This window comes from Carcharhinus amblyrhynchos, chromosome 14 (genome assembly GCF_965287045.1).
Source record: "Carcharhinus amblyrhynchos chromosome 14, sCarAmb.v2.hapA, whole genome shotgun sequence".
NCBI lineage: Eukaryota > Metazoa > Chordata > Chondrichthyes > Carcharhiniformes > Carcharhinidae > Carcharhinus > Carcharhinus amblyrhynchos.
This window is the reverse complement of record NC_137337.1, coordinates 59,890,424-59,914,748: the sequence shown is the minus strand read 5'-3', so window position 1 is coordinate 59,914,748 and position 24,325 is coordinate 59,890,424. Positions and strand designations below refer to the sequence as shown.

The following is a 24,325-nucleotide window of genomic DNA, read 5'->3' as shown; positions in this document are numbered from 1 at the left end:
CGGTGGATGTGGTCTTTCTGGATTTTCAGAAGGCGTTTGACAAAGTACCTCACAAGAGGTTATTGCAGAAGGTCGAGGGACATGGAGTTGGGGGTAGGGTGTTAGCGTGGATAGAGGATTGGTTGTCAAATAGGAGGCAGAGAGTGGGGGTCAACGGGTGCTATTCGGATTGGCGGATGGTGACTAGTGGAGTGCCCCAGAGGTCGGTGCTGGGGCCTCAGCTTTTTACCATTTATATAGATGATCTGGAGGAGGGAACCGAGTGTAGGGTGTCGAAATTTGCTGATGACACCAAGATTGGAGGAACGGCAAATTGTGCGGAGGGTGTGGAGAGTCTGCAGAAGGATCTAGATAGGCTGGGCGAATGGGCCAGGAAATGGCAAATGGAATTTAATGTTGGCAGGTGTGAGGTGGTCCACTTTGGTAGGAATAATGGTAGGAAGGACTATTACTTACGTGGCGAAAAACTGCAGCAGGCGACGGTGCAGAGGGACCTCGGGGTCCTTGTGCATGAGTCGCAAAAACCCAGCTTGCAGGTGCAGCATGTGGTCAGGAAGGCGAATGGGATGCTGGCCTTCATAGCGAGGGGGATTGAATATAAAAGTAGGGAGGTTTTGCTGCAGCTGTATAGGGCATTGGTGAGGCCGCAGCTGGAGTACTGTGTGCAGTTTTGGGCGCCGCACCTGCGCAAAGATATTTTGGCCTTGGAGGGAGTGCAGAGGAGTTTTACTAGGCTGATACCGGAGTTGAGGGGCTTGAGCTATGAGGAGAGGCTGAATAAACTAGGCTTGTACTCGTTAGAGTTTAGAAGAATGAGGGGAGATCTCATTGAGACGTATAAGATGATGAATGGGATGGATAGGATAGAGGTGGAGAGACTCTTCCCGCTCAAAAAAGACAGTAGGACTAGGGGGCACAGCCTTAAGATAAAGGGGGGGCGGTTTAGAACGGAGTTGAGGAGGAACTTCTTCACTCAAAGGGTGGTGAATCTCTGGAATTCTCTGCCCGTTGAAGTGGTGGAGGCTGCCTCACTAAATATTTTTAAGACGCGGGTTGATGGGTTTTTGATGAGAGAGGGGATTAAGGGTTATGGGGAGAGGGCGGGAAAGTGGAACTGAGCAGCGACAGATCAGCCATGATCTTATTGAATGGCGGGGCAGGCTCGAAGGGCTAGATGGCCTACTCCTGCTCCTATTTCTTATGTTCTTATGTTCTATGTGAATGTTAGATCAATCATGATCTTATTAAATGGCAGAGCAGTATCAAAGGGTTGAATGGCATATTCCTGTTCATATTTCTTATGGGCTTTTGGTCTTAATAAAGAACCTTTGTCACATGATTGATACTCTCATGTCAACTAGAAGATTGTAACAGGCAGGGTGAATGAGAGCCAGACAAGATGCTTGAGGACCAGTTGTTGTGGGTGAGGGTCCATAGGGTAGGTGAGGCTGTTATTTACAAACAGCCCCACTGGTGTTTGAACACTGCATCACAATCTTGTCACCCAAAGTCAGATGCTTGGAGATGAATCAGGAGGTCATGAACAGCTCATTTACCTAAGAGCTCCAGCTGTACACACAGAGCTCCTGTTACCAGCCTAATTTGATTGTTTAGGTGAAGGTGAATCACGGCATTGCAAACTAGGAAATCCACTCACTTCTGCTTTCCTGTTACAATTCTACTACTGATAAAGACAACAATGCAAATTTAGATTCGGAAGCAGCATAGTGAGCCATACAGATGTTGGGTGCCCTCATCTTCAAGGGTCAGCCCTTGGGATGGGTTCTCCCATCACTTTGATGGATGAACATTCAGCAAGGGGACCAGTTGTTTATCTTATCGGTTAATGGTCATCTTCTGTGTGGTGTTAAACCAAACCTTGATTTGCCAATGTGATTGCAAATATTACATATGAAGTTACTGTTGGACGAGTGAGTGAAGGCACTGACTTTGCATTGTGCTCGCTTGGTCTGTGGGGACCTGAGTACATTTTCCTCAAATGTTGAGATTGCTTGATGACAAAGGCTTCTTCATTTGGATCTCTCCAAAGTTGTTCTTTCCTCATGTCACAGGATCCAACTTAGAAGCTCTAAGCTTGGCTTTCAGGATAATGAATGGGGCATCCTGTTGTATGGGCTCTTGTGCACAGCTGACTGTAGAACACTGCCTTTGGACACATTGGTGATAATTTTCCACCATTCTATAGACTCTGGAAGAATTCCAATGGATTGGAGGGTAGCTCATGTAACCCCATTTTTTAAAAAAAGAAGGGAGAGAGAATTATAGACTGCTTAGCCTGACATCAGTGATGGGGAAAAGCTGGAGTCAATTACTAAGTATGTAATAAATGAGCATTTGGAAAGCAGTAACAGGATCAGTCCAAATCAACATGGATTCACTAAAGGAAAATTGTGCTTGACAAATCTTTTGGAATTTTTTAAGGATGTGACCAGTAGAATGAACAAGGGTGAACCAATGGGTGTTGCGCATCTGGACTTCCAAAAGGCTTTCGATAAGGACCCACACAAGAGATTAGTGAGCAGAATTAAAGTGCATGGTATTGGCAGTAATGTATTGATGTGGGGAGAGAATTGGTTGGCAGACAGGAAGCAAAGAGGGGGGAATAAACGGGTCCTTTTCAGAGTGGTAGGCGGTGACCACAAGGTTCAGTGCTGGAACTCCAGCTATTCACAATGTACATTAATAAGTTGGATGAAGGAATTGAGTGCAGTATCTCCAAATTTGCAGACGCACGAAGTTGGGTGGCAGTGTGTGTTATGAGGAGGATGCTAAGAGGCTGCAAGGTGACTCGGACAGGCTGACTGAGTGGACGAAGACGCAGCAAATGCATTATAATGTGAATAAATGTGAGGTTATCCACTTTGATGGCAAAAACAGGAAGGAAGATTATTATCGGAATGGCAGTTTAGGAAAAGAGGAAATGCAACGTGATCTGTGTGTCATGGTGGGACAGTCGCTGAAGGTTGGTATGCAGGTACAGCAGGCAATGAGAATAGCTAATGGAGAGATATAGGAGACTGGTTTAAATAAGGATCAAGAGCCTTGGGACGTTCCTGGGAATCAATTTATTCCTATGGACCTTCCAACATATTTTCTGGCTCACTTGTTTTACTTTTGACCTTCTGGGGATTCCCTTGAATGTTTGCATAACATGTGCATGTTATTGATGTTTTTCCCTTTTAATCTACAGGTTCTTCGGTCCGCCTTGTTGTCTAACAAGGGACGTACACGCGGTGGGTTGTGCGAGGGCTGCTCTTGGATGTTTCGAGAGTAGCCTAGTGCTTCATGTCGTTAGTGTACGCTTAAACTGGACCAGCTGATGGGCAACACGACAGCTCAGTGACTATCACTGTTTGCTGTGCAGGTACATGGATTTAGGCCAGTATCTGTGGGAGTTTGCGCATTCTCCCCGTGCTTGCGTGGGTTTTCTCCGGGTACTCCAGTTTCCTCCCACACCGCAAAGATGTATTCTTAGGCTTCCCTTCTGTTTGAGCAGATGAGTTATGAAAGCATCCTTGTAATCTTGGGCACAATACCCTGGTTTTAGAATAAACAGAAGAAACTTCAAGCAGTTTTCCAACAATGCGAGTTCCTCTGTACTTGAGGTGGAATGCCACCAGCACCTGGAGACTTACACTCACAATGTGGAGGTGTTGGAGTTGGACTGGGGTAAGCACAGTAAGAAGTCTCACAACACCAGGTTAAATCCAACAAGTTTATTTGATAGTAAACCTACTAGCTTTCGGGGTTTGCCTCTTCGTCAGGTGAGTGGGAGTTCTGGTCACAAACAGAGTGTATAAAGGCACACACAGTTTACAGAATACTGATTAGAATGCGAGTCTTTACAGCTAATCAATTCTTAAAGGTGCAGACAATGTGAGTGGAGAAAACATTAGGCAGAGGTTAAAGAGATGTGTATTGTCTCCAGACAGGACAGTAAGTGAGATGTTGCAAGCCCAGGCAAGTCATGGGGGTTACAGATAGTGTGACATGAACCCAAGATCCCGGTTGAGGTCGTCCTCATGTGTGCGGAACTTGGCTATCAGTTTCTGCTCAGCGACCCTGCGCTGTCGTATGTCGTGAAGGCCGCCTTGGAGAACGTTTACCTGAAGATCAGAGGCTGAATGCCCATGACCATTCAATGGATGAATAAACACCGCTCGACAATCACCAGGCAAGACTGTTCCCTTCCTGTTGGCGAACACTTCAGTGGTCACGGGCATTCAGCCTCTGATCTTCGGATTGGGTGACTTTGGCTCAAGTTGTGCTATGCAAGTGATCCAATGGCATCATCACACACTTTGAATTCTTCGTTCCGGAGATTATTAAAGTGCTGTTCCCAATGATAGAGATCCTCATGTCCGTTCATTAGGTGCTGATTGCCCTCTGCTGAGGGGATGGGTGTCATCGCACTGGTTTTGTGGCCACAGACGGATCAGAAACTTGCGTGGCGAGCTTTCAGGTCATGCTATAGGCAGCTACCTGAAGCCCTGCTGCCTTATTCTCCCACCATCAATTCTTCATTTCTCTTAGGTTGCTCTGCAGACGGTGTTTGGCCTGAAGGTAACTGGCTTTTCCTGCTGGTTATTTTTTGCTAAATAAGTAGTGTCTGTGAGCTTTGTGCGCATCATCTAGTCATCTGGATGTATCTTGGTCATTCACGTCAAACCAATCTTGGTACTTCTGTTTGACAGATCAAAGGACCTTGGATGCCACGCGCAAGGCACAGTACTGCCTCCATGAACAGGGATAATTTAATAGAATCTTCAAACATTTGGCTCATCATGTGTGTGCCAGCCCTTTAGGAGATCCCTCCAATTCACCTCAGTGCTATGATCATTCCCCATAGTTCCAGAAAATGCTCCCCTTCAAGTAGTTTTGAAAGTCATTATTGAGTCTCTTTCCACCATCCTTTCAGTTAGAGCATTTCAGAGCACAGCTTGCTGTGCACTGAATTTCTTCCTCTTGTCACCTCTGGTTTTTCTGTCAATCACCTTAAATCAGTATCCTCTGGGAACTGACACTCCTGCCATTCTTCCTTATTTGCTCTATCAAAACCATGGTTCTCCAGTATCTCCACACAAATGCCACATCATATCCCAGTAAATCTCCTCTACACCCTCTCTAAGGTCTTGACATGCTAAAATTCGATGACCAGAATCAGACACAAGACTAGTTGAGGTTTAACCAGTGTTCCATAATGGTTCACTATAATCTCTTTGTTCTTATAGTCTATGGGTGGGATCATGTGATCCCACTAAAGATGACTGCCCCTGTTCCCCTGAAGGTTTCTTGGAGCCAGAGATGGGCAAAGGCATGCAAAACAGCATAGACATCAGCGGTACTGGAAGATCCCACCAGCAGCCAATGGTGAGCTGCCTTTACCATCAGAAAACATGCCTTGGGTGTGGGGGGGGCGGTGGGGTAAGGGGCAGAAAATCTGCAGTATGGCTTTATCTATAAAATGTAGAAAACTGCCATGTATGTTTGGTTTACTTGAAACTACAATGCATACCGGTACCAAGAATCTGCAACAAACGAAATAAAAAGGAAACCATTTATTTGACTGTGCTGTTTTAATTCTGGCTGTTTCTGTCTCAAGAACTTCACACTGGCGATAAGGATAAGGCAAAATATGAAATGTTTCTTCCTCCTTTTTTGATGGGGTTTGCCTGCTTTCTGCAGAGAAGACAGTATTTTAAGATGCAGAATTCAAGACACACTGTGGTTGTTTTAAGTGCATACAAGGTCTGATCTAGCAAGAATACTTTTAAAGACAAATTTCATCATGGTATTGCTGATGAATATGGCATTGTTGAAGTCAAATCTACCACCTTTTGATGAGCATTTGGAGCTTTATCTGGAAGCCTTTGGTAGTAAAAGTGGTTGCAAAATTTTGAAGATGCGATAGCACATTTTACAATCACATGAAAGAAATAAGACCTTACTCCTCCACCATGGCAAGGAAGAATTGGAGGATATTTTTGAGACATTTACGATGACAACTCAGTTACAAATGCAACAACAACCTATTTCACATCCAAAAGAAATAGAACATACAAAACAATTGTCTTCTGATGCAGTAATCAAGAAGCAAACAAGACAACATTGCACGGGTTTGAGACAACTGGAAAACAAATGTGACCTTGGTGAAGTCGAACGTCTGAAATGGGAAATCAAAGCATCAATAATCTAAGGCTGTAAAAGCAGATAAAAGCAAAATATTGGAGATGCTGAAAATCTGAAATAAAAGCAGAAAATGCTGGACAACTCAGCAGGTCTGGCAGCACGTGTGGACAAAAACCGTTGTTTTTATCTTAGAGTTACCAGGAAGGGTCATTTAGACCAGGGGTTTTTAAAGCAGGGATGTTGAAAATGGGTCTCTGGCTATCCCGTTTAAAAAAAGCAGAATGTTCTGTGGTCCTTTCCAAAATATCACAAGATGTTCTGTGACCCTGTTCAAAACAAAAACTGGATGTTCCGTTTATAGCATTCATTTTGCAGAAGGCGGTATGACAGCAAGGATCTCTCGACTCAGACAATGACATAGCCAGATGAAGGGGAAAAACTTAGTACTGCCTGATACAATTCAAATTATGTGCAATTTGCAAAAGGAAAAGATAAGGTGTATTTTTAAATGTTATAGTGAATCCTGTTTAGATTGCAACTGTAGCAGCAGTGCTGCGACTTGCCTGGTCAGTGGGTCACTGGAACAAAAATTTGAAAACCACTGATTTAGACTTAAAATGTTAACTCTGTTTCTCTCCACAGATGCTACCAGCTGAGTTTATCCAGCATCTTCTGTTATTAATCTAAGGTTGTCCTATGCCAAAAAGAACCAGTGAAAAACAGAAAGCTTTCAGAGCTATTTGAGTTCACAAGATCACTATTGCATTCAGAGTCCAGAGCTACTGAGGTTGAGGCTGCCAAAACCAACTACAACACTCCACCTTCAACTGCAGTGAACATTACCCATCGTTTATGTGCCAGGAAACCACATGCAAAGCAACAACACCCATCAGAGAAATGGAGTTGCAAAGTATTGTTTCCAGTGTGAGAGTGCTTCCCAACACTGGACTGAGTATCCTGCTGCTGGCAAACAGTGCAAACCTATGGAAAACCTAACCAGTTTGCTCCCATTCCTTATTCATCAGTAAAAGCAATTGCTAAGAGCAATAGCAGCAAAAGGTGCTACGTATCCATTCCACAGCAATATGGTGTGAGAATGTAGCCAATGTAAAGGCAGATGACCCTGAATATACTTTTGGGCTCTCCCTCAAACACAGCAACCAGCCACTTGTGACAATGGCCATTGGCTGCTCAGATGTAACTATCCTGATAGATACAGAAGCATCTGACGATGTCACTAGGGACAAAACATTCAAGAAACTTCAGCTTCATCTCATTCTCTGCAAACCAGTGATTATGAAAACTTTTCCTTTCATCAGTGACAAAGCATTGAGAAGTCTTGGGATTTTTGAAATGCTAATCTTGTTCAAAGAAACCAGAACAAATTATGTATTTTACAGAGACTATGAAACACCTACCAGTTTTCAAACAGCAACAGATCTGCACGTACAGAGTTCATAAGGATACCAACAACATTGTTGAATTGTATGCTGAACACTTCACTGGTATAGACAAACTGAAAGATGTTAGATGAAGTTTCATGAAGACCCCAATGTGACCCCAGTTGTGCATCAACTGTGGTGAAAACATTTCAGGTCAGGAAACTGACTGGGAAGGAACTTCAACATCTACTTGACATTGACATTGAAAAAGACGGAACGGACTTACTACACCTTGGATGTCACCCGTACAAATTATCAAGAAACCCGAGAGCCAGTTTAGAATCTGTGTTGATATGTAGTCACCAAACCAAATCATGCAACAAGGAACACATTTGAGAACAACAAATCATTGATGTCACAGAGAAGGTGTATGGTGTTAAACATTGAATAGGCAGGGAATAGAGAGATATAGATCGCGTAGATGTCTTCAGGAAGGCATCATGTGTCAGTGCTTAATCTCAATGCAGGGTAACATCAAACTGAGCTTGCAAAAGAATCGAGGTTTCTTACAATATTAAGCACTCACCTTTTGATACAAGAATCTCAACTTCAGAGTTAATTCAACAGCTGAGGTATTTCTGCACATTATTCAGTCTTCAATTGAAAGCACGTTAAACATTGAGGATGACATGGAATGTTGAAGCTTTTGCAAATGCTGCAAATCCTACAAAGATGCAGTAAGTTCAGAGTCTGCCAGGCTCATCATATACTGCGGTTGCTTCATTCCTAACAATTCTATGCGATCTGTCTGATATAAGAGACTCCCAAGTAGGAGTGGACTAATTATGCAACCAGGCTGTACACCAGATCAAGCAACAATTGTAAGCGAATTGATAAGTTCCTATATATATAAATATATATAAATATATATATATATGAAGTTGGGAATCAAGTAGATAGGGTTGTTAAGAAGGCATACGGTGTCTTGGCGTTTATTGGTAGGGGGATTGAATTTAGGAGTCGCAGCGTCATGTTGCAACTGTACACAACTCTGGTGCGGCCGCACTTGGAGTACTGTGTGCATGCCCTGCCTGCTGCGGTTGTAAATGCGCCTAGTTTGGGGGCGTTTAAGAGATCCGTGGATAGGTTTATGGACGAAAAGGGATTGGTTTAGGTTAGTGGGTCATTGTTTTTTAACTGGTCGGCGCAACATCGTGGGCCGAAGGGCCTGTTCTGCGCTGTAATGTTCTATGTTCTATGTTCTATGTTCTATTCAATCCTGAGAAAGCCATCCAACTAATGGTGAATGCAAGCCTGAATGGTTTAAGTGCAGTTCTTGCTAAAAGACACGCAGGGAACCCATGAATCATTGTGATGACAAGTTGGTTACAACTCTTGCAGAGCAATGTTATTCACAAACAGAGAGACAAGTGCTCTTACATGGGATATTTTACATTTTTATCTCTATTTGTATAGAAGTGACTTTAAAGTTATAACCAATCATAGACCAGTAGTAAGCTTATTCAGCAATCCTCATAGCAAACCACCTACTCAAATCATCATAGAATCATCATAGAACCCTACAGTGCAGAAAGAGGCCCTTCGGCCCATCGAGTCTGCACCAAACACAATCCCACCCAGGCCCTACCCCCATATCCCTACATATTATACCCACTAATCCCTCGAACCTACGCATCCCTGGACAAAAAGGGGCAATTTCTTAGCATGGCCAATCAACCTAACCCGCACATCTTTGGACTGTGGGAGGAAACCGGAGGAAACCCACGCAGACACGAGGAGAATGTGCAAACTCCACACAGACAGTGACCCGAGCCAGGAATCAAACCCAGGACCCTGGAGCTGTGAGGCAGCAGTGCTAACCACTGCACTACTGTGCCGCTCCCCACTGTGCTACCGTGCTGCCCCACAGTGTCCAAATAGAGCATTGGATACTCAAACCACAAGAATTCCATATTGAGTATCAGCCAGGCAAGTTCAAACCATAGAGTTATCTTTCATGACATCTGTTACCAATAGTAAGTCCTACTAGTTGTGAGGAAAAGATTGCCAAACAACATTTTAACTATGCAAACCTAAATGTATTGCCAATGTTTCAAAAATTAGTCTCAAAGTGACAACTAAACAGAATAAAGCATTACAAATACTTCTGATGGTTATAGAATCATGAAACAGGAAAGATGTGACCAAGAGAGCATTTCCAAATGGAATTGCTCACACAATACAAGATCCTCACAATATTCAAAATGAGCTCACCATTACAACTACATTGGATCTCATGTTATGCAACAACTTCATTGTCATTCCGCAATGGTCGAGGGAACTTTTTTATAGATATAGCATACAAAGGTCATCAGAGAATTGTCAAAAACCAAAAAAGTTGTTTGAGAAAGGGTATAGTTCCCAGGAATCAACAAATAGTAGGGCACAAAATCAATCATTTGGCATGTCAGACACCAAAACCTCAAATCTTCATGATCATCTCAAGATGTCTGAACTACTTCCAGGATCACGGATTGAGGTTAGTGTTGATTTCAGAGACTCACACAATGGTAAGCACCTGATTATCATCACTGATGGCAACAGCAGATTGCCAGTTGTGGAAATAATTACACCGACTTCTACAAAACCAGTCATGCCGAAGCCCGACCAAATTTTTACCTTGTTTTGAAACCCTCACATATCCTCCTTGTCGTTGCAAAATGACAATGGACCCAGTGCAACAGTGATGAGCTCTGTAAGCTTCCCAACTATCTAAGTCTCATTCATCGGAACTGTGGATTGCTGTATGTTCTTGTATTTAAGACTGAGATGAGAGAAATATTTTCTGTCAGAGGGATCATTAGTCTTTGGTGCTTGACGTGGCAAACACTGATTGATTTTGAGCCCTAGCACTGGAAACTGTATACCACATCTCTGGACACTGAGTTATTGACTAAATTCAAGTCTCAGATAGATTTTTTTGATCGGGAAGGGAGTCAAGGATTATGGGGAATAGACAGGAATGTGGAGTTGAGGCCACAATTAGATCGGATCTTATCAAATTGAGGGGTTGTGAGGGGGTGTGGGGTTGCAGGCTCGAGAGGCTGATTGGCCTACTCATGTTCCTAATTCTTGTGTCAGTGCTTCCGATTGTCAGTTTGTAATATTTGCATGTTTTTTTTTAGATTTGTTAATCCGCAGATCAGCGCATTCATAAACATGAGTTTTGCATTCTTGTTAAACAAATTGCTTATCCTGCCATCCAACTGGCAATCAGCTGACTCAGTTGGCAGCTCTCTCACTTTGAATCATAAGATCCTGGCTTCAAGTCCCACTCTGGGGCTAAAGCATAAAAATTCAAGGCTGATCCTCTAGTACAATACTGAGTGATTGCTGCTCTGGCACAGATGCACAGAAAGAAACCAAGACTTTGTCTATCCTTTCAGATAGATATGAAAGATCCCATGGCACTATTTTGAAGAAGACCAGGGGAGTTCTTCCCACTCAATATTTATTCCTCAATCAACATCACAAAAACAGTTTACCTGGCTTGTTATCAAATTGCTTTGCGGGACCTTTCTGTGCACAAATTAGTTGCTGCGTTTCCAACAATGACTACACTTCAGAAATGCTTCTTATGCTGCAAAGCACTTTGAAACGTCTGATGATCATGAAAAGTGCCAAGTAAAAGCAAGCTCTTGTCCTTTCATGTGAGTAAAAATGGGAGTAAACACTTATCACCCACACCACCAAGGGATCTCAACAAAGTCTCGCTGTACTTGAGTGCGTCAACAAAGGCTTCCTGAGAACCTTGACACAGCTCCCTCAAGGTTGGAGAGGCTTTATCAAAGCCTACCTGTATATAGCCTGCTCAGAGGACTTCAAAATAGTCTCTTTGAGGCCAGGAGGGCCTTGACAGACCTTTGCTGCATGAGGAGATCTTGACACAGCGTCCCCAGGGGATTTTGACACAGTGCCCCCCCACCAAGGGACTTCAATACAGCCTCCAGGATTCTCAAAAGACTGAAATACACATAAATTGAAATACCTCACAGGCCATTAATCCATATACACAGGATCTGCTCAGATGAGGAGGATCGCAACAGATACCTACAGATACTAAAACTCGCCTCATAAGAACAGGATATGCGCTCGACTTATCGATCAACATTTCTGATGCACCGCAGCGAAAAACTGCACTAACCCACTCAGAAGACAAACATGGGACACAGCAGTCAGTGTACCCTTCATTGTCCAGTATTTCCCTGGAGTGGAGAAGCTACAACATCTTCTCCGGAACCTTCAACATGTCATCGATGAGAACAAACATCTTGCCAAGGCTGTCCCCACACCCCCACTTCTTGCCTCACACAGCCGCACAACCTCAAACACACCACTGTCCACAGCAAACTACCCAGGCTTCAGGAGAACAGTGACCATGACACCACACAACCCTGCCACAGCAACCTCTGCGAGACGTGCTGGATCATCAACACGGATACCATCATCTCACGTGAGAACACCATCCACCAGGTACACAGTACATATCCTTATGACTCGGCCAACGTTGTCTATCTGATACGCTGCAGGAAAGGTTGTCACAAGACATGGCACATTGGCGAGACCGTGCAGATGCTACAACAACGGATGAAATGGACACCGCTCGACAGTCACCAGGTAGGAGTGTTCTCTTCCTGTCAGGGAACACTTCAGCAGTCAAGGGCATTCAGCTTTTGATCTTTGGGTAAGTGTTCTCCCAGGCGGCCTTCATGACACACAACAACGCAGAATCACTGAGCAGAAACTGATAGCCAAGTTCCAAACACATAAGGGCAGCCTCAACTGGGATCTTGGGTTCATGTCACACTATCTATAAGTCCCATGACTTGCCTGGGCTTGCAAAATCTCACTGGAGTCAATTGGCACCTCTTTAACCTGTGCTTAACCCTCTTTCCATTTGCATTGTCTGTACCTGTAAAGACTTGCATTCCAGCCATTATCTTGTAAACTGAGTGTGTGTCTATGTACGCCCTGTTTGTGAACACAATTCTTCACTCACTTGAAGAAGGAGCAGTGCTCCGAAAACTCGTGCCACCAAATAAACCTGTTGGACTTTAACCTGATGTTGTGAGACTTCTTACAGCATCTCCACATCATTAATCCCAACCAGTCTGTGTTTCAGAAGGAGCTTTTCTCATTCAAAGGGTGGTGAGAATGTGGAACTCATTATTCAGGGCAATAGACGCAGTTAAGGGGAACTAGACAAATGTATGAGGGAGAAGGTCATAGAGGAAACTTAGGAAGAGGCATGCTTGGAATTGAAACACCAACATAAACTGGCTGGGCTGAATGGCCTCTTTCCGTGTTGTACTTCCTATATATTCCAACGTGTTGGTTTTTACCCTGCATATCTGAGCAAATAATTCTGACCATTTATTTTAACCTCCTCCTCCATCGGCCTTTCCAATCTAATCTGGAATGTTTCCACCTCAATGACTAATCCTGGAAATTATTTCAACAGCCTCCAAACTATCTGTAAGGAGGTTTGCCTGTTCACTGTTGTAATTGTCTTAAATTTAATCTTGTATCAATGGCCCCTCATTCTAAGATCCTCTCTTACTGAAAATAGTCTGTTTCTACTCATTTTGTTCCATCCATTCATAATTTTATTGCTCCATAGTCTTAGTTATTTATTCATTATTCTACTGAGAATTCATTATACCGCACAGCATCCTGCTGAATCTGTGCTGTTATTATCTCTAAAGCCTCAGAACCCTTCCTATAGGTTGGAGCCTAATATAACACATTCAGCTACACAAGAACATAAAAATATAACATATAATTGGGCGCGAGTAGGCCATTTGGCTCCTCACGCCAATAAAATAATGACTGATCTGATTCTTGTCTTCTGGGAACAGTATCCCCAGTGTGAAACAAGACTTTATTTCCTCGATGACACAGTGGCATAGTGGTTAGCACTGCTGCCTCACAGCACCAGGGACCTGGTTCAATTCCAGCCTTAGATGGTTGTCTGTGTGGAGTTTGCACATACTCCTGTCTGCGTGGGTTTCCCCTGGTGCTCCTCCCACATCCCAAAGATGTACAGGTTAGGTGGATTGGTCATGCTAAATTGCCCCTTAATGCCCAAAGATAGGGGATTAGTGGAGTAAAGTGCAGTTACAAGAAAGGGCTTGGGTGGGATATTCTGTCAGAGAGTCAGTGCAGGCTTGATGAGCTGAATGGCCTCCTTTTGTACTGTAGGATTCTATGACAAAGCTGTGGTCACTTCTACCTACACTGTCATGGATAGATGCATCTGTAATAAGTAGATAGTCAGGATGATACGTCCTTTAGGACGAAGTCAACTCAGTCAGCCTTGGTGTTACCAAGCCACTCTTGATGATAGACTTCAAATTCCCCACACAGAGTATATTCTGAGTCTTTCTAGGGCTTCTTCCACATGATGTTCATCATGGTGAAGCACTGATTCATCAGCTGGGGCAGCAGTGGGTTGATGGGCTCGGGTTGGGGACGGAGAGGCTGGGTGTGATTGGTGCAGTAACCAGCAAGAGGTTTCCAGGCCTATGTTTGACCTGATGCCATGGGACATCATGGAGCCTGGACTCAATGTTGAGGGTAACTTCCTCCTGCCTGTGTACACTGGTCACCACCTCGGCAGGATTTGTCCTGTTGTTGGGAGAGTGATGGAGGAGTTTGGGATGTTAATTATAAAGTGTGATTTAGTGAGTATGACTGCACCCAGCTTTTGCGTGACTGACCTGTCAGGGCTCTCTCAATTTTGGCACAAGTCCCTATCTCTAAACCAACCCAAGCTCTTGGTTGCATTCATCCTCTAACTCACTTCCTGGTATCCATTATTCTATATATGAAACTCTTTAACTCCTTGATTAGATTCCAGCCTGCATCTCACGTATGTGTTCAAACACCCGAACCCCATGACCTGAGTCCCTAGCTCTCTCCTGTCTATCTGAAAGGATTCCCACTCCCCTTATTATTCCAAATAGATGGAGAGAGTAGATGGATTAAGCTGATTATTTATAGAGAGGATTTAGAGGAGAAACATTTTCATTGCTGGAGTTAGTGATTTCTGCAAAGATGTGTTAACGATTAAAGAAAGGATTAGATCAGTGGTTGACCTAACAGGGGAATAAATGAAAATGGGAACGACTCAGGTCATGGGATTGGGGTAGTGTTCGTATTGAGGACAAACATTAACAACGTCTGGTGGACCAAATGATCAATTTGTACCCTGTAATTTCTATGTAATTTGCTGCCACAGTAGGCTTTGCTGAGATTGGTGAAGCTTTGCAGAATTGGCGTGAGATTGTGAAACATGGGAATTATATCTTTGAATGGCAGGGTAGGAGGAGGGGATACGACCAAGTCAAATGGCAGTGTCCTGAAGAAAACTTACTAAGAATGGAGAGTTGCATCAGCTCCTTCTTCACATGTCATTGTGTTTGGGTACATTTTGTGTGAACAAAGTGCAGAGAGGGAGAATGGGAAGCACCAGCCTATTGACAGCTACTCCTTTGTAGGAGAGCAGCACTCAAGGCCTCAGAGCTTACCTTTGGGACTTTGGCATATTTTCCAATTCTTGTGTCACGGATCATGGTGAATTCCAGGCAGTCCATTTGCTGCAGAAAGAAACAGGAATGGATGATGATCATAACCACTTGCAGTCCCTTACAGCCGACAGACCACACATAAAAATTGGTGAATAGCATCAGTCGCACTCCTTCCTGCTGTTTGTCATCACACTGGGTAGTCTCTTAATATTTTAGCTGTATTTCTGATCAACAATTCATTCCTTATGGACCAACTCTCCTTCCATTTATTAAATTGAATGCAATTGTCTCTTTAGCGCTTGCCCCTCAATAATATTCATTGGTTTATCACATCCCAGAGACTACAGGCACTGAAACTCCATAAGCCCTTAGGACAACAGGCCCCAAGAGAGACAACAGGCTCCAAGGGAAATCAAAGGCAAAGAGGGACCAAGGGCCCTGAGAGATCAGTGGCCTCAGAGAGAAGACAGGACCATGGAGAACAATGCAGAGTCCAGGACCTGTTTCAGATTAACTCTTTGTTAGATAAGTCCCGATTTAACACACCTTAAAATATTTTTTTCAGTTTACCCCAATATTCCCTAAAGAATATCAGAAGCTATGGAACCCGAACATGAGGGAGTATCATTACCTTCAAGAGTTGAATGTAGGAGACTGTGGCCTGATGTTGAAGTATTTGAAATGGCAAAATACTTCAATATGGCAAAACCCTTTGTTCTGGTGAGAAAGTCTGGAACAATGAGGCAATGAGGCATAATCTTAAAACTAAAGCCAGGCTGTTTAGCAAATGAAATCAGAGAACATTTCTACGCAGAAAGAAAATCTGGAATGCTCTTCTCTGAAAAGCTATAGATTCTGTGGGGATCAATTGGAACTTTCAAAACTGAGATTTTTTTTAGCTAAGGAGATTAAAAAATTTGGAACAAAGGCTGGTGAATGGAATTGAAGTACAGATCAACTATGATATAATAGCGGACTAATAGAACAGGCTCAAGGGGCTGAATAGTCACTGCCTCTTCCTCTGAATGGAGAAAATTGGAGAGAAATGTGTAAGTTCCAGGTCATTGAAGTCCTGATCATTCTTACCTTATTCTGGTACGTCCAGTACAGGAAGTGCCCGCAGGAATCAATACGTAGAACCACTGGCGATCCAACCCCTGTCTCCTGAGGGTACAAAAATAACACAACATTGGCTCGAATGTTGCCAACTCACATCTGGCCTTGAGAACTCAAGAAAAGTGCTGCTATTGTGAGAACTATACTTTCTGACTGTGTTTTCAGTGGTTTCTCTGTCATTGATGAGAGAAGGATTGAGAAAGAAGTGTGGAGGTAGAAGAGACTGAGACAAAAGAAAAGTGAGCTCAAGACGTCCCAATGTACTTTACAACCAATGAGTTATCTTTGAAGTGTAGTCACTTAGGTGATGTAGGAAACACAACAGCCCAGTTTGCATGCTGAAAGGTCCCATAAACAGATTATCTGTTTCTGGGTGATATTAATTGAAGATTAGATATTGGAAAAGACACCAGCGAGAAGGTCCTGTTCTCCTTTAAATCATGACATGGAATCTTTTATGTCAACCTCAGAGGATAGATGGCTCGGATTAATAATCCGTAGTTCACCCAAGAGAATGGCAAAGAGAGAGAAAGTGACAGAGATTGAAAAATAGAAAAAGAAAGACATAAAGAAAGACAGATTACACCTCGACCTGCCCTACCTCAGTATAACTCATTGTATCTTTCCATACTTCACTGTATCTTACTGTAACTTACAGTACACCGCTGTTCCATACCTAGTGTTAGAAAGCCAAGCTTTATATCAAAAATGACAATCAATTTACTGACTAAAAATCATTGATTGTTTTAAAGGACCAAAACAGCTTTCCAGGGACTTGAAATTGCAGTTTCTGAGCTGAATCATAGAATCCCTGTTGTGCAGAAGGAGGCCAATTGGCCCATTGAGTCTGCACTGACTCTCCAACAGAGCACCCCACCCAGGACATAACCCTGGAACCCCATATATTTATCCTCCTAACCAACACATCCTGGGACTCACTCCAGCTGACAAGTTATCCAAAAATAGCTTTGCCTAGTGGATTCCAGGTCCATGGTTTACATGACTAGATTAGGGTTGGGTGAGTTCCTTTCTCAGCCAGAGTTCATTATCTGAGGTGATTATACCTTATTCTTTGTTTTCCACTCATTTGAATATCTTGGTGATTGTATGGACGCTTTGTGAATGGGCTAGGAGATGGCCCATTCACACTCCTTCAAAGTGAGGTGATTATTTCTCATGGAATTTTCTAGATTGGTTGACTCCATCTTCTGATTTTGTAATTTCTAAGGTACAATGATGCAGATGTTCAACTGGGGCAGCATGGTGGCACGGTGGTTAGCACTGCTGCCTCACAGTGCCAGGGACCCGGGGTTCAATACCGGCCTTGGGTGACTAACTGTCTGGAGTTCACACATTCTCCCCATGTCTGCACGGGTTTCCTTCAGGTGTTCCAGTTTCCTCCCATAATCCAAAAATGTGCAGGTTTGGTTGGTTGGCCATGCTAAATTGTCCCTTCAGCGAGCATTTAACCGTTTACATACTCTGTCAGTAAAAGACACACAGAATCAGGTTTCCCTGTAAGTTTATTTATTCATTAGTATCACAAGTCGGCTTGCATTAATACTGCAATGAAGTTACTGTGAAAAATCCCCTAGTTACCACACTTTGGCACTTGTTCGGGTACACTAAGGGAGAATTAAGCATGGCCAGAAGAAGAGAATAGTATTGGTTGTATTTCACTCAGTTTAATTAGCCTAGTGGTATTGTCACTAGACTATTAATCCAGATACTCAGCTAATATTCTGGGGAACTCAGGTTTGAATCTTGCCACAGCAGATGGTGGAATTTGGATTCAATAAAAAAACCCTGGAATTACGAATCTACCAATGACCATGAGACAATTGTCGATCGTCAGAAAAACCCATCTGGTTTACTAACGTCCTTCAGGGAAGGAAGTCTGCCGTCCTTACCTGGTTTGGCCTACATGTGACTCCAGAACCACAGCAATGCGGATGATTGTCAACTGCCCTCCAAGGGCAACTAGGGATGGGCAATAAATGCTGGCCAGCCAATGACACCCATGTCCCACGAACACACACACACACACACACACACACGTAAATTTAGGGGTGGGGAGATAGATCGAGCAGTCTTTTTAAGAGTCCAATAAAAGTTCAGTGTATACATAGCTTGAGGACTGAATTGGCAAGCACGTTTTTTTAAAAAAGCTGTTGCAGTCAAACAAGAAGTGGGAAAGAGGGAAACAAATCTACCCCCCTCCTCACCTGATTGCAACACGAGCCACCACATCATTCCTTACCATGCTGTACAATACAAAGCATCACACCATACTTTATTCTCTTCTAGTACCATGCCTTAAGGTGGCATTAGTGACCGTGAACATCCATGTCTTTGGTTCATAGTTATGCATGCTAAGTTACTGCTGATTTACCGTTGCCTTCTGCAGGTTCTGATTGAGGCCTTCCCACCCTTATCACCTGCCATGGGTGCATCAGAAGAATTTTCAGGTTGAGAATCAAACTTTTTGGCCTCTTTATAAGTGCATTTTACATGGCCATTATGTCCCAGAATGGGACTCAAATCCATGGCTTCTAGTTCAGATATAGGGGTGCTGCCACTGCACCAAAAGGCTTCCATACTTTACCTAACTCTAACTTAACATGGATTTCATTGAAGACACCAGCAGTGGCGGAAGATAAAAGAGAGAAAGAGTGAAGAGAACAGACCAGATTGGACATACCAGCAAAAGTAGAGGATAAAAGAGTAACTAAAGACTGGACATGAAGGAGTAGGAATAGAGTAGATATCACAACAGGACCCAGATCAAACAAAAGGAGAAATCAAAAAGTGCTGTCATAATAACATCATAATCAATAAAGAGGGAAACAGAAGACAGCCAAGGTGAGTATATTTATAAGCTTTAATCAAAAATAATGAACTAAAGGATTTATATAATAAAAGTAAACAAACTAAATTAACCTATCTAGTAAAATAACATCAGCACAAGAGAAGCAGCTAATTGGCAACTATCAGGTGAGTACGTTTATTTAAGTAGTAAGTTTCATAAATAGAGTCCTGGTGGAGAATCTTGGATCCGTTGGAGCACATGTCCTTTTGCGTGTGGAAACTCCAGGATACTTATTTTATCAGTTGTAGCAGCTCGAGCTCTGGAATTTACTGCAGCACTTGAGGGCTTTGTGGACATCATGTTTATAGACATGGTCACCTGCAGCTTAAGGGAATGTTGGAAAAGAAGGAATGGGTAAGTGCCAGGGAATCAAGAGGGACCAGGCAGAATTGTGACTTACTCTCCAATCAGTATTCTGTTCTGAGTAATGGTTGGATTGAGGAGTGCAGCCAGAGTCAAGTGCATATTGCCATAGCAACTTAGCTGTACAATAGGGTTTGAGGAAGATTGGAAAAACAATAGAAGACTCAATAATCAGGACAACAGCTAGATATCTCTGCAACCATGGATGTTAATCCAAGATGGAATGTTGCCTCCCTGGTGCCAGGGTCAAGGACGTTGCTGAGTAGTTGCAAAGCTACTCAAGTCAGATGGTTTTCATTTGAACACAGCAGGGACAATACTGCTATTGAAGAGGTTTAAAACTAACTCAGCAGGGGTGTAGGAATCATGAGGTAATACTACTGAATACTACTAAAACATCAAGGTGCACAGAGAATTGGGAGAGACAGATACACTTGAGTAGAAAACCGCCATGAAGAAATAGTAATCAACTTCTCTACAAACTGACCCATTTCCTGATCACTTGTAGAACAACACCTCATGTCACCACAGATGTTACATCTTCTGAGCTACTATGGGCAGATATATCCGAACAAGGTTGGATCTCGTATTCCCCAATTTGGCAGGTAGGGTAGAGGCAAAACAGAACACAAAGAAGAAGCATTACAACTCAACAGCAGCAGAAAGGACATTTGAGGTGGAAACTTGGTAGATGTAAAGAATTATGGATCTGGTTCAAATTGGATCTTTGGAATAGTCATGGCCAGAACAGGCCCAGTGTCGTATGAAATTCTGATCCAAGGAAAAGGGATAAAGAAGCATCTGGACTAATTGAGAAGGAGAGAATCACACACAAAACAAGTGGGGCAATCCATCCTGATCATGACCTGGATGTAAGTAATGCAGCACAAGCTACCCCAAGAAAGAGCCAACTGATGTTCCAGTGGAAACTGGAGAAGTTATTTGCACTGACGGACATTCACAAGTCTAGAGTCAACCCATTGAGGTTCAAATGAAGTTACTTCCACTGTTGGAGCACCTGCTAGGGAATTATGACATTCTGCAAAGGATCAGAAAGTCCCTGGATTGATTTACCTTATAAAGGATGGTGTTTGAGATCCATTTGTATAATATTGTAAATAGTTTCATCATTATTGAAATGTGTTCATTGGGAACTTAAAGGAGGAGGATTTTGGTAGCGCGCAAATCATATTCCTTGCAGTTAGGAGTCTGGAGTCATAGACTACGGTAGCCTTTCACTCTTTGTACATAGATACCTTAGTACCAGATATCCTAATAAAGAATTCATTTGTTAGTCTACTTGGTGGTCACCCATCTTTGAAGATACTACAGATGTAATGGAAACAGAGGAACTGGGAGAATGGAATAGATTCCTTAAGGGAAGTGGGATGGAAGGTAGCTATAAAAGTCAGTGAGCTTACAGTGAATATTTGTTGATAGCCTTTCTCCATAAATAGAGACAGAAATCAAGGAAGGAAGGTTCGAATAAACATGTAAAGGTCAGAGATGTTGAAAATGGAAGCAAAGTTAATCAAAATCAGGGTGAAAGCAGGAAATGGCACCTACAAAATCATTAAAGCTGTTGATAAGAAGGTCATTATTGTTATTTAATGAATCAACCTTTTCCTTCCTGAAAGCCAACTATTTGACACTTCCTCCTTCCTCGACCAGATGATGACACTACCACTGATTAATCTTCCTGTTTACTGTAATGCCTCAATTCCATTCTTCCAGTTTCTCTATCTGTTGGATATCATCTGATGATGCCACCTTCCATATACAGTTTCCAATTTGTCTTCCTTTCTCCTCAACTGATGCTTCCTGTGGTTAACAGGACACTCGGCCATGTCTGACCTGTTTCCTTGCTTCTGCTCTCAACCCTCCCAGAAGCAGGATATGGTTTCCCTTATCCTCACCATCCCAGCCTCTAAATTGAATGGATTTTCCTCCACCATTTCCACCACCTCCAGTGTGGTGTCACCACCAAACACTGACCCCTCCCCTTTCAGCATTCCAAAGGAACCATTCCCTTTACATTCGCCTGGTCCATTCATCGATCATCCCCAACACCCCCTTCTGTTCCCACTGAACCTTTCTTTGATGCAATTTCTGACTTTCTAATTCCCATTATACAATGCCCAAAGCACTTCTACCAGGTGATACAGAGATATACTTGTACTTTTTAAGTTAATATACTTGATTCACTGTTCATGACGGAGTCACTTCTACATTGGAGAGACCAACTGCAGATTAAGTGACTGCTTTGCAAAACATCTCGTTGAGTCCACAACTGTGACCCTGTGCTTCTGGTTGTCTCCTAACTCTGACCTCTGTTCCAATGAAACTAAACCCAAGTTCGACAAATAGCACCGCATCTTCCAATTAGTCATTTTACAGCTTTCTGGATTCAACAATCCATTCAAAATTTCAGATCATAACCTCTGTCCCCATTTATTAGGCAGCTGTTGTTGGTAAGGTTTCTACTATTACCATTTCTACCTCCTCTACACCCAGTGTTGGTTCTTTTTTTGCCCTATTACCATCTCTTTTTGCCTTGCACCATCTTCCCTTCTGCTATATAATCTCTGTTGCCTTCCACCCTATCACAGATTTTCCCTTTTGTTCCTTCCTGCTCTCCCACCTTTTTCTGCCTCTGAACTTAGACAAAATCTCCAGTGTTACTTCTTAGTTCCAACAGAAGGTCATCAAACTGAACTGTTGGGTCAATTTTCCCGTGGTTACATTGGATTGATGTGTGGATCCCAAGTGCACACATGGGCAACTTTCAGTGAAGCGGTCTTGTATGTGGCTGTGTCTATGTCCAGTTAAGGACAGTGGAAGGGATTGTGACACAGGAGGTCCAATGAGAGGACCTGCAGCACTGGATAGCCGCTGCTGAGGGAGGGTAGAGATTAGCTGTCTGCTGAAGACATCCTAAAAAATAATTGTGGAGGGTGTTCACTGCTACAGGAATGATTGTGACCATGGCTGTGACTATTTAAGCCTAGCCGTTCCTTCTCTGGGGGTTTGAGAGGAGGTTCCCATGGTTCTCTGACAGGAGGCCACATCCAAATAGTTGCCAGGATCCATACACAGTCCTGCCGGGTAAATTCCATGGGTGTGGGATAATGACCCTTGACTGGAGTCGCAGTTGTTGGCTACCACCCCTCTGTGGATCAGGCTACCAACGTCCCTGTAGAAATCAACATAGAGGAGGCATGGTGACAGTTTTCCGTAATTTTCCCAACCTCTCCCCCTCTAAACTCCCAGGGCTGGCTACAGTTCAGCCAGGTAAGTGTTTCTTTCTCCACAAATGCTGCCTGCCTGCTGAGTATTTTCAGTATTGTCTATTTTTTTTTAATTGCATTCTCACCATAGCTCAATATTTCGCGCCATACTTCACTACATTTATCCAAACGTTACTGCATCGCAACACCACCCAGTGTACCTCAATATTCCATATTGCATCATTCCCTACTGTGTTTTACTGTTTCTCATCATTCTTCACTTACCTCACTGTCCTTTACTTCCCTCGCCATTCCTCACCTCCCTCCTCTCACCTCCCCCTCAATCCCATCACTGTCCCTTACTGTCCTTCACTATTTCTCTCTTCCCTATCCCGCACAGCCTTCTTTAACTTCCCTCATCACCCTCACTGTCCTTCATTGGTTACTCTACATAAACCTCACAGTTCCTCACCCTTACGGCACATTATTGTTCTCCACTTCACTCACTGTTTCTCACCATTACTCATCCACTGAACCATTTCTCACCACAGCTTTTCATAGAACCCTACAGTGCAGACGGAGGCCCTTTGGCCCATGGAGTCTGCACCGATCACAATTCCACCCAGGCCCTATGCCCACATATTATTACCCTCTAATCCCTCTAACCTAAGCGTCTTAGGACACTAAGGGGCAATTTTTAGCATGGCCAATCAACCTAACCCGCACATCTTTGGACCGTGGGAGGAAACCGGAGCACCCGGAGGAAACCCACGCAGACACGAGGAGAATGTGCAAACTCCACACAGACAGTGACCCAAGCTGGGAGTCGAACCCAGGACCCTGGAGCTGTGAAGCAGCAGTGCTAACCACTGTGCTACCATGCCTCCCTAATTTCACCATAATTTACCTCTCCTCACCACATCTTCCCTCATAACGTTCTTGGAAAAGTTCATCAGGAGTTACAGCCTGCTTTAATCAAAATTAATGCTAGATTTAACAACGTATGACACAACAATGGTGCAGCAATGTCTAGGTGACTTTTAAACTTGGCGTCTGTTTCATGCCACAATTACTTACATCATCCCATTTGATGAACTTCTCTCCATGGACCATGGTGGGTTTCACCACAATCTCAGTAAGTAAAGGAGGTGTTCCTGCCATTCTCAATGAAATAAAAAACACTGAAATGTCTTAGGCAGAGCGTGGGTCAGGGTTGAGAGCCACGCAACATGCTACCGAGTACGCAGCACACTCTGAACGATTCCAGGAAGGGGGGGAAAAAGCAACTCTTATTTATATTAGTCATCAGTCCGGAGTCAAATAAAAACTAGCTGCATGTAAAGTAAAATGCAAATCAGAGCTAACAGCAGGCACCCTGAGACAAACACTGGCTGTTAATCACACTAGGCGGAAGTAGCTGCTCACATTGTGACAGCGTTATCTCTCAGTCAAACCCACATCTCACTCTCTGTTTTTACACTGCCTGTTTTTTCAATCCTTTTCACCGCAGTTGTACAATTTACCATGACACACATGTGGTTAACAATTCATTCTACAGACTGCTATAGTAGTATATTGTACACCTTACTGCACTATTGGTTCAGTTGGGTTAGTACCCAGGAGTCAGAG

The 24,325-nt window shown here is 43.3% G+C and overlaps 1 protein-coding gene across 2 annotated transcripts in view; it reads right to left on the bottom strand.

Annotated features, from left to right (window-relative positions):
• The window catches only part of LOC145352713 (1-phosphatidylinositol 4,5-bisphosphate phosphodiesterase beta-2-like), a 118,430-nt gene extending 94,482 nt beyond the window's left edge, over positions 1-23,948 (bottom strand). For both annotated transcript variants that reach the window (XM_080202961.1, XM_080202962.1), the window contains exons 1-3: positions 23,774-23,948; positions 16,208-16,285; positions 15,122-15,190 (exon numbers count right to left, since the gene is read on the bottom strand). In XM_080202961.1, coding sequence (XP_080059087.1) covers positions 15,122-15,190; positions 16,208-16,285; positions 23,774-23,857 — 231 coding nt within the window. In that variant the 5' untranslated portion in view covers positions 23,858-23,948. The remainder of the gene's footprint in view (positions 1-15,121; positions 15,191-16,207; positions 16,286-23,773) is intronic.
• Positions 23,949-24,325: the final 377 nt, after the last annotated feature.